The 9718-nt window shown below is 33.2% G+C and overlaps 1 protein-coding gene across 4 annotated transcripts; it reads left to right on the top strand.

Annotated features, from left to right (window-relative positions):
- The first annotated feature begins 1240 nt into the window (after positions 1–1240).
- Positions 1241–9675, top strand: LOC112697088 (uncharacterized). Of its 4 annotated transcripts, XM_025750092.3 has the most exons (16): positions 1241–1359; positions 1640–1774; positions 2440–2534; positions 2632–2745; positions 3376–3480; positions 3592–3663; positions 4702–4814; positions 5734–5865; positions 6496–6564; positions 6631–6718; positions 6827–6898; positions 6998–7098; positions 7471–7588; positions 8205–8264; positions 8641–8751; positions 9381–9675. In XM_025750092.3, the coding sequence occupies exons 2-16, from the start codon at positions 1657–1659 to the stop codon at positions 9489–9491; spliced, it is 1479 nt and encodes a 492-aa protein (XP_025605877.1). In that variant the 5' UTR covers positions 1241–1359; positions 1640–1656; the 3' UTR covers positions 9492–9675. The 4 variants fall into 4 exon arrangements, with proteins under 4 accessions (XP_025605877.1, XP_072053472.1, XP_025605876.1 ...); XM_072197371.1 differs by lacking the exon at positions 6496–6564; XM_025750091.3 differs by lacking the exon at positions 1241–1359 and having other exon boundaries at positions 1372–1774.
- Positions 9676–9718: the final 43 nt, after the last annotated feature.

The raw sequence follows: 9718 nt of genomic DNA, 5'->3' as shown, positions 1-9718 counted from the left end.
TAATTACTCAGTTATTTTTAATATAGTTATTAATAGAAGTAACAAAAAGACTAATATAATTAATTTAAATTTTTTAAGAATGAATTTAATTAATTAAAATTTTAAAGATTAATTTAAAAAATAAATAATTTTTGGGAGATAATTTTAATTAGGGAAAGTATGAGGAGCCAATGAAATATTTATACGATGTATACAATGGAGGTTTATGGAGTATTAGAGATATAATCATTAGTGTTATATTTTCCCATCAGCTGAAGCTTTTGGGATGAGTGGTATCATGACATAGTATTAAAGCGCTAAATTCGAAAGGTCAAGAGTTCGATCCTTGGTGAACCAAAAAATTAAACTAATTTTTCGAAAAGATGTTTATTATCCATTGTACTCGGATGGTTATTCTAAATAGTATAGGAGATGTTCATCTCATAACTCAATAGTCATTGTACAATTGTCTCCCTAGCGGGATCCTCTCAATTATAAAAATGATACCTTTGATAAAAAAAAAAACACCTTATAATTACATAAAGAGGATATAATCTTATTAAATTAATTAAATTATATACATATATATCTACATGTTATCCTATGTATCATTATTATGGCTAAGGTAATTGTACAATTTTAATTACACTTAAAAAATGTTCTTAAAATTAAAATAGTATTTTTGAAGAGTAAAGTATCGTTTTTATCCCTAACGTTTGGGGTAAGTTTTATTTGTGTCCCTAACGTTTAAATCGTCCTATTTGTATCCTTAATATTTATAAAAGTGATTCAATGTTATCCTACTATCAATTATACTAACAAATCATATTATATTTTTTAATTATTCTCACTGGGATGTATTCATTCTCAATTAGGTCTTACTTGGATGTGTTCGATTTTAATATTATACCCATTATTTGTGTTTAGATTCAATTATGTCCCTAGAAAAGTGAATTATGTAAATGTTGTAGGAATTAGTTTCAACTTTTGATGAGCTATTTTTCGGAGTGGATCATCGACTCTATCCCAAACATTTGTATTCTAACTTCAAGAAGAGATTTTTAAAACTCAAACTAAAGCGTTCAATTGACGGCTTTTACAAACGTTAGGGATACAAATAGGACGATTTAAACGTTAGGGACACAAATAGGATTTACCCCAAACGTTGGGGACTAAAACATACTTTACTATTTTTGAATATTAAAAAATATATTTCAATTTAAAAAATAAAAAAATGTTACAAAAATTTAAAAATATGAACGGTAACCCCCATAATTATAAATTTATAATTACTCCACCATATATGACGTTTTTGTGTCTGTCCCCTTCCCTCAAGCTTCAAACTGAGTGAAGAACAGTGGCTTCTCCATCTGAATAAAGGTAAGGTTTCGGGAACAAACCAAGGTGTGATTCCACAAAAACCGCACTTTGGGTGTGACCCACCTAAAAGTAAAGATAAGATTCTTTTCCATTTCTAGTTGTGGGGTTTTTTACGTTACAATATGTGAAGCATGAAATCCAAGTCCATGATAACGGGTTTTCTCTAGCATCAAAACGTTTTCCTTGCTCTTTCACTGCTTCAATTTTCGATTTTTTTTTGGCTTTTTATTTTGTTTTGGGGGATTTGGGAGTGTTTTTGCTGAAACTGCTAGAAGTGTAGCTTGAAGGTGACAAAAAATGGCGCATTCGGAAGGAACGGATCAGAAGAAGAAGAAAGATGTAATTCGTTTAGAGCGTGAATCTGTGATTCCAATTCTGAAGCCAAGGCTCATCATGTCTTTGGCCAATCTTATTGGTACTACTCTTGTTGGTAACTGAATTTGTTTCTATGCTGTTGCTGTCATAAAGGATTTTTTTTGTGTGCGTTAAGTTAACTTTGTGATGCTATATTTGGTATTCTGAATTTGGGGTTATCCTTTGAATACTGTCTTGAGATAGAAGTATAGAACGAATGTTGCTTTCTCCCCTTTACAACTATAATTTCGGATGAAATTCAATACTAATGTGTACCCTTTATTTGATTTTGCATTTTAGTGGTCTTGTTGTCTTAAAATTACTTCTCCCAAAAGCTTAAGCTGAAAGAAACATACACGCGAATAGTTATATCTCTAACACATTCTTTCAAGCAAGAGCCTTTTTTGGTTTGCTTAATTTTTGTATAGGCTTTCTTTTTCTTCTTAATTTTGCCTTACGCTAAGTTCTTTTTGGGGCCTAATAAGGATCGAACTCTAGATTTTTCGGTCATATAAGTTTTAATGCCATGTCATGGTACCACTTCCTAAAAACTTAAGCTGCTAGAAGGAGGCACATAAATGTTTAATATCTCTAACACTTAATTCATATTTTGATTTTTTGTAGTCATTAGTTGTTATCTTCTATCTTGATGTAGAAATATAGCAACAGTTTTTTCCAAAGTTGATGTTCTCTTTGTGACTTGAGTCTATTGATTAATATACATAGAGCACAGTTCTGATCGAGCTGAGTTCTTGAAGCTCTGCAAGAGAGTAGAGTACACGATTCGAGCGTGGTACCTCCTACAATTTGAGGACTTGATGGTATCATTCATTGCTTGATCTTTCTTTTGACACAGTTATCAATATCTTCTTGTTGTAGAGGCGTAGAGCCTAATTTCTTTGTATCTACTACCTTCAGCAACTCTACTCCCTCTTTGACCCTGTAAGTGGGGCACAGAAGCTTGAACAGCAGAAGTTATCTAACCAGGAAATTGATGTACTAGAGCAGAATTTCTTGACGTATCTATTTCAGGTACACTTGCCACTTCCCGCATTACTTACTGATGCTGACAATTAGCTAGGGAACATCTTAATATGATATACATCTGAAAACCAAGTAACATGATATATTAATGTATGAACAACTCAACTTATGATGTGGATGAAAGATGAGATAGTAGAGAAGTTTGTTGAAATGGCTGTATGCATTGAGTTTACCAGGTGAAATTGTCTATATGGATTAACGACGTGATAGTGTTCTATTGTAAAAATCATATATACGTTTAAACTTGAAAATATTAATTTAAATCTATTTTAATATGTTCACCTTAGGTTTTAATAGGTTTTCCTCTACCTTCAGCTGTTTGTTTAGTCCACTCTCTTTATTGAGCTAAAGTAATGGGTTTGAAATTTTTTCCCCTATTAACCATTGTGGATACATCAAAAGGGTTTGGACATGACTTAAGATTTTGGTATAACTTGAGTAACCAGTTAACCACAATGCATATCTAATTCTCAAGAAAATGCAAAAGAAGGAAGATGCATTTGACAATTAAGATTCATCTAGTCGTAGTTACTAGGGATTGAGCGAAATAAAGTACCATTACCATATTTGAAAATATTTTTTCAATTATATCTGAAGATTCTTTTATTGTTCATGCAGGTCATGGAAAAGAGCAACTTCAAGATAGTAAGTGAGGATGAGATTGAGGTTGCACAATCAGGCCAGTATCTTCTAAACCTTCCCATTAAAGTGGATGAATCTAAGGTTTGTGCATAATATCTTCTACTTAGTAGGCAAGGGTTGACTTATTAAACTTGATTAAATGCTGCTAAGTGCTAACTGTTGCTGATGTCTGTTTTTTTTTTTCTTATAAAGCTTGACAAGACACTTCTGAAGAAATATTTTGAAAACCACCCTCACGATAACCTTCCACATTTCTGTGATAAGGTATTCCTTTGAATTACTTATCCATCTAAAGTTTCTTGGCTTCTCGGTATTTATTATTTTGTTATCTGGGCTACGAAGGATGGGGGTGCATGTGTGTAGAATTGAAGGTTGAATGGTGTTTGAAGCTTTGCCTTCTTTTTGTTCGTAGAATGGTGTTTTGAATTTTCCGCAAATTGAAATCTTTATTTTATGCTGATTGATTACTAGATATTAATTTTAGAAGAAAAGTCTTGATTTTTCAAATAAAAGCAGGGAGAGGGGGTTTAAGGATGCATTAATACTTGAAATTAGGGGTCCCATTTCAAATTTAGGCTGCCAAAATTGAGTAATGAAAAAATAAAAATCTTTTAGGAGGTATCTATATTAATGATGGTTTTGACAAGGGAATTACACCTTTTCCGATAATCTAAAATGCTGTAGGGCAATGGATGAGAAAATAATTTCTATTTGGTCTTTTGGCAATGCAAGTGGTTTGCATGAGCCACTTCTTGACTCAATAGGATAATGTTACTGAATCCATTGTGTAATGAGGTAAAGATGACTAGGCGTTCTTGAAAAATGAAAATGACCCATAGTAGCTACTCCTTGGGTTATAACACTTTATAGTGATGTATTTTTAGTTCTTCTGACACGAAAGGAAGAATCTTCTAAATGTTGGCAGAGTTGCACTTAGATATGACAATTGGCAGTCCAACATGAAATCATATTGACCGAGATGTTATGTTGCCATCGACTCTTGAAGACATCAACTTGAGACCTAAGTTTTTAGAATAAGAATGTTCATTGTGTTTGTTTGGATCACTAGATATTGTTCACTTGTTACTTATTTGATGACTGACTGCAGCATATCTATGCCTTATGCCTCTCTCTAACAATATGTTGTAAAGGCTGGTCAACAACTATTGTTATTAGTATTAGTCATTGGATCTAAAAGGTTGAATTTGCCAAAACAAGTGGGCTGTACATTCAAATACCAAACTTTTTCTTTTGCTTCTCAAAGTTCGTTAAATTACAAGCTAATACATTCTATTATTCTAGTATGTTATCTTTCGTCGTGGCATTGGAATTGATCGAACAACTGACCTCTTTATCATGGAGAAAGTGGACATGCTCATTGCACGCTTGTGGGCATACTTGTTAAGGATAACTAGGTAAGCAAACTCTAGGATTGGAAACTATATCTTAAATTGTTGCTAATATTCATGCATTATCATAAGTGATAAAATTGATTGTTAGTAACTTATCTCAATGAAACCATTAAAAGTACACTGCTTATTTTCTCACTTGCATGCGTTTTGGTGATACTATAGTCTTGTCTAATCTATATCACCAAGTTGTTGTTATTGTACGAGTTATAGTCAATAATGTTCGGATACGAGAATATCCCATTTTATTGTAATTATATCATAGAATATCATGTAGTATCTTAGATGATCTCTTAGGGTTCGTTGTTGTATTTTGTTTTACTGCATGAAATTTCCCCTTCTTTTAATTAGGATTACGAGTCTAGCATTATTATAATTGGAGATAGGTTTTTCTCTGTTACCAACACAGTAACACAATACATGAAACTAAGAATATCAATCCGATATTATTCTCTAACTTACTCTATACTTTTCTCCTGGCTTTCCTATACCCTAAGTTAGTTCGTAAAAAACTATTAGTGGAACATTTTAGTCCTCAAACAAATTTTAATAACCAAATCAGTTTCCAAACTTTTATTTCTCTAACAAATCAGTTCCTGCATCAGATTGTTCGTCAATATGTAGGGACCGATCTGAGAATTTTAGAAACTTTTAGGGACAGATTTGTCTAACTTTTAACCAAAATTTGATGTCAGGATTGATTTGGTGATTAAAATTTGATGATTAAAGTGTCCGACTAAAAATTTCTTGAGAACTGATTTGGGGTATTACTCCCTACAACCATAAACTCTTCATGTGCAGTGATAGTTCAATACTTCAATACTATATTAGGAACTATACATGTGAAAATACTATAATATACATTTCATGTTTCTTGGTCTTTTTCCCAAAAAAGGACGCACTTTTAACGGTATGGTGCTTGTAGGTTGGAAAAACTTTTATCAAGAAAGCCAAAAAGGCATAATGACACAAATCCAAAGAAGGATGATGAAATTAACTCTGAAAATGGGGTAGACTTGTTCGTTGAACGGATACGCCTTGAAAACATGCAACTAAGGTCCTACTATCATTTCTCTCCTATTTTTCTTGCTGCTGTTACTGTTTATCCTTTTCTTTTTCCTTGTTACTCTCTTATGTTATTTTCTATCCAGGCAAGGTCTCTTATCTGCTGCTTCTCATAATCTCAGTTTTATGTAAATGTTAATTTTTGGAAGCTTCCATTCAACTGAAGATCTAAATTCTTATTAATTTCTACATATCACTAAATATTTGTTTAATGTTGGATGTTCTGGAATCACAAGTAATGATCATTTCTAAGCTAGTAGTCAGCCTAGATTGAGCGTCTGAGTCTTCCTTTAGTTATGTACTGGTAAAGTAGCAAGTTTATCATGGTGAATAAAGTTTCAGTCATGTTTGAAAAGGTCATTTTAAGATCTGATCATGGGTTTACAAATCAATTCAAATGGCTGAAAGTTCCACCTATATTTAGTCTATCTGCTCCTTTGTGTAGAAGTATATGTGATCGTGTTCTTCTCATGAAAATGCTATGCTCATGTTTCTATGTTGCATAAATTTTGAATGTGCGTGTTCTTCTCATGAAAATGCTATGCTCATGTTTCTATGTTGCATAAATTTTGAATGTGCGGAGATAGTCGCCTCCCATGAAACAATTTTCTGCAATTGCCAGTTTCCGCAATTTGGTGGGCAAGACCACGATTCAAGAACCAACATTTGATAAGATAATTGTAGTATACAGGTAGATCCCCTTATATCTCAAGTTCTATTAGAAGGTTAAAATCTAAGAAAGAGACTGTTTCTTCAGGAGAGCTGGCACCAAATCAAAAGCAGAGCGAGGAATATTTGTGAAGCATTTTAAAGACATTCCAATGGCTGATATGGAGATAGTTCTTGTGAGTTACCTCATCTATAAAACATTTTAAGAATAATTTGATTTCTGATGGTGTTTAATTATCAATAAACCAAATGGTGACCCTGGTCAAGAACTTTTTACTTGACAGCCAGAAAAGAAAAACCCTGGATTAACTCCAATGGATTGGGTTAAGTTTCTTGGATCAGCTATTGTTGGGCTGGTTAGTTTTTCTGATCTCAATTGCATCTTTTGATCAGTCTTATTGTTTCTCTTCATCCTGAACGAATGCACTTTGAATCTTTGATATTCTTCTTTGTAGGTTGCCGTAGTTAGTTCACTTGAAATGCCTACAGCTGATTGGTTTGTCATTATTGCTGTTCTTTCCACAGTTGTTGGTTATATCGCCAAGACATACTTCACGTAAATATTTCAACTGTTTCTATTCTCCTTTCACTGGATTAGTCGTTACACACTAATCACATTGATCGTTGACTGTTATTTCCACTATCAAGTTATCATATGGTAGTAAATGCAATTAAAAACATCACTGCTATACATCTAGAATGTGAAATTTTCCTGAATATGGTGTGATAGAATGATGTGTCAAGACTACAATGTAGAAGTGTAAAAATAAGGAAATCAGGAGTAGGAAGAAAGATACAATTTGGTCCACTCAACTAATATGTTATCAAAATTGTTCACTAAGACCTGGCACTGTCCTCTGGTAGCATAGCATTTTTCTTCCATAAAAATTTTGTTAGCCATTGTGCCTACTGATTTTATTTCCCATAGGTTTCAGGCAAACTTGGCTCAGTACCAAAATTTGATTACACAGTCGATGTACGACAAACAACTAGACAGTGGAAAGGGCACCCTTCTCCATTTGTGTGATGACGTCATTCAACAGGAGGTAAATGCTACCTTAATGCTTTAATTTCATTACTTGTCATAGTATAGTGATAATTTTCATTAGTGATTCTACCTTTTAGAATTGTTTGAAAATAAGACGGCTAGGCAATTCTAATAACACTTGATAATGGTGATTGGCCAAAAGTAAGTCTGGACTTGCCCAAACTGGGCCGCAACAGTGCTAAGCCAGTTCATGCATGCCATAGCTTTTTACTTTAAAAAAGGCTTAACCTCACTTCCTGAAGTTTTTGCTCATCACAAAACTAAATTGTTTTCTGTTCATCATCTTAGTTGGAGTCACTAATAAGTTAGTTTTCCTCAAATTTTTGTTAGATATCTATCAAGTTGTAACCGAAATTGATATTTGCTAAATATGTATTAGTTTTGAAATTTATAACCCTACAAATAAAAATATCAAAATTTTATGAATAACCATACATAGAGGTTGGGGTCAATACCGATATGCTATTCTTGTTTTTTAACACAAGGGTAACTTAATCTATCTACTATTTGTGCCATATTGTTGGAAGATCATTTGATACTGCTAGCCTCAAATTGAGGTTTAATCCCACTTGTAACCATGCACAGCTGCTAATATGAGACTCTTAAATTTGCAGGTCAAAGAGGTAATAGTATCATTCTTTATTTTGATGGAACAAGGCAAAGCTACAAGACAGGTAAATTATACTGACATAAGGTGGTTTGTTTTCCGTTTTAATTTTGAGTAGTGTGGTTTCATTAATGATTACAAAAATGCTATCATTTATTTTTATTCCTGTTTTGGGGGGTTTTGTTAGGTCTTGGTATCTCCATATTTGTTAACTTTGAGAACATGAAACAAAACTGAAAACAATGTGACATGTTGAATTTTCAATTAAAGCATATCAATGGAAATTGAAAAGAGAAACCAAGCACCCTTTTAGCAATCTTCCTCCTGTTCTCAAGTCTCAACCACCTTGTTCTTTTATCTAGAAACTCAATTTGTACTTATGTGACCAAGGTTGTTTTATGCATTACTTGAGTACTGGCATGCTATCTGATGATGTTAATCAGGATCTTGATCAATGGTGTGAGGAATTAATCAAAGAAGAGTTCGGGGAGGATTGTAATTTTGATGTGGATGATGCAGTTGGGAAATTAGAGAAATTGGGAATCGTTACGCGGGTGAGATTAAAATTCACTCTCTCTAAACTTTCAACTGATTATCTCATATATCTCTATGCAGGAATGTTCTATTTTCTGTTCTCTTGTTTCCGTTATTTACACTTCTTTTTATCTCTAATTCATTAGACACCTCTCTATATCTTTCACCTTTTCTTTAATAAAATCCATGAAAATGAAAATGAAAATAGAAAACATTTTCACAAACCCAACATGCCTTAGGGGTTGTTTGTGAGTAAGAATTTGGAAGGGAGAGGGGAAGGGAAAACAAGTCTTGTAGTGTTAAAATCCCAACACCCTTAAGGAGATTTCTCCAGCCCCCTAGCCGCAAAATCTCTGGTGACTTCATTCCAGTATCGGTAAGGGAAAATACTAGACAACCAGAAATTTTGCTAGAACTTTGCTGTCATAATAAAGTGACATTTTCCTTGGTCATTGGATGAAAACTTGGATCCAAGAACATTTTATCATATAAATTGCCACTGATTTCTGGCAAAGACTGGTTAGATTTTCTGGCTATGAATACTTCTCCGTCAACAGCTACTAGCTTGATGGATTTGGTTATCTGTTATGATTGCTTGGTGATTAGATTTTATTATTTGTTGAATGGTGGGGTTGCCTTGAAAATGCAGGATACTATTGGAAGGTATCAGTGTGTTGGGCTGAAAAGGGCCAATGAGATCATTGGCACTACAACAGAAGAGCTTGTTCTTAAGGCAAAACAGGGAGCCATCAATCCTTGATGGTGTTTCCAAAAGTGTGCTTTATTATCTCTCTTATGTACATGTTAATTTCTGCTTTCTGTCGTGTAAGTTTATGTCAATGTGTGTATTCTGTATTATGTTTACTTCTTCAATATTTTCTTTGTTCATAAAACCTTGTCCCTGATTCTAAAATGCACTCAATTGAATGTTTTCTTTTTAATGATTTTCAAAAGTAATGTATAGTTTAGTGAAATTATTACAAGGAC

Source organism: Arachis hypogaea, chromosome 6, assembly GCF_003086295.3.
Source record: "Arachis hypogaea cultivar Tifrunner chromosome 6, arahy.Tifrunner.gnm2.J5K5, whole genome shotgun sequence".
Taxonomy (NCBI): Eukaryota; Viridiplantae; Streptophyta; class Magnoliopsida; order Fabales; family Fabaceae; genus Arachis; species Arachis hypogaea.
Note: the sequence above shows the minus strand (reverse complement) of the source record. Positions and strands in the feature narration are given on the sequence as shown.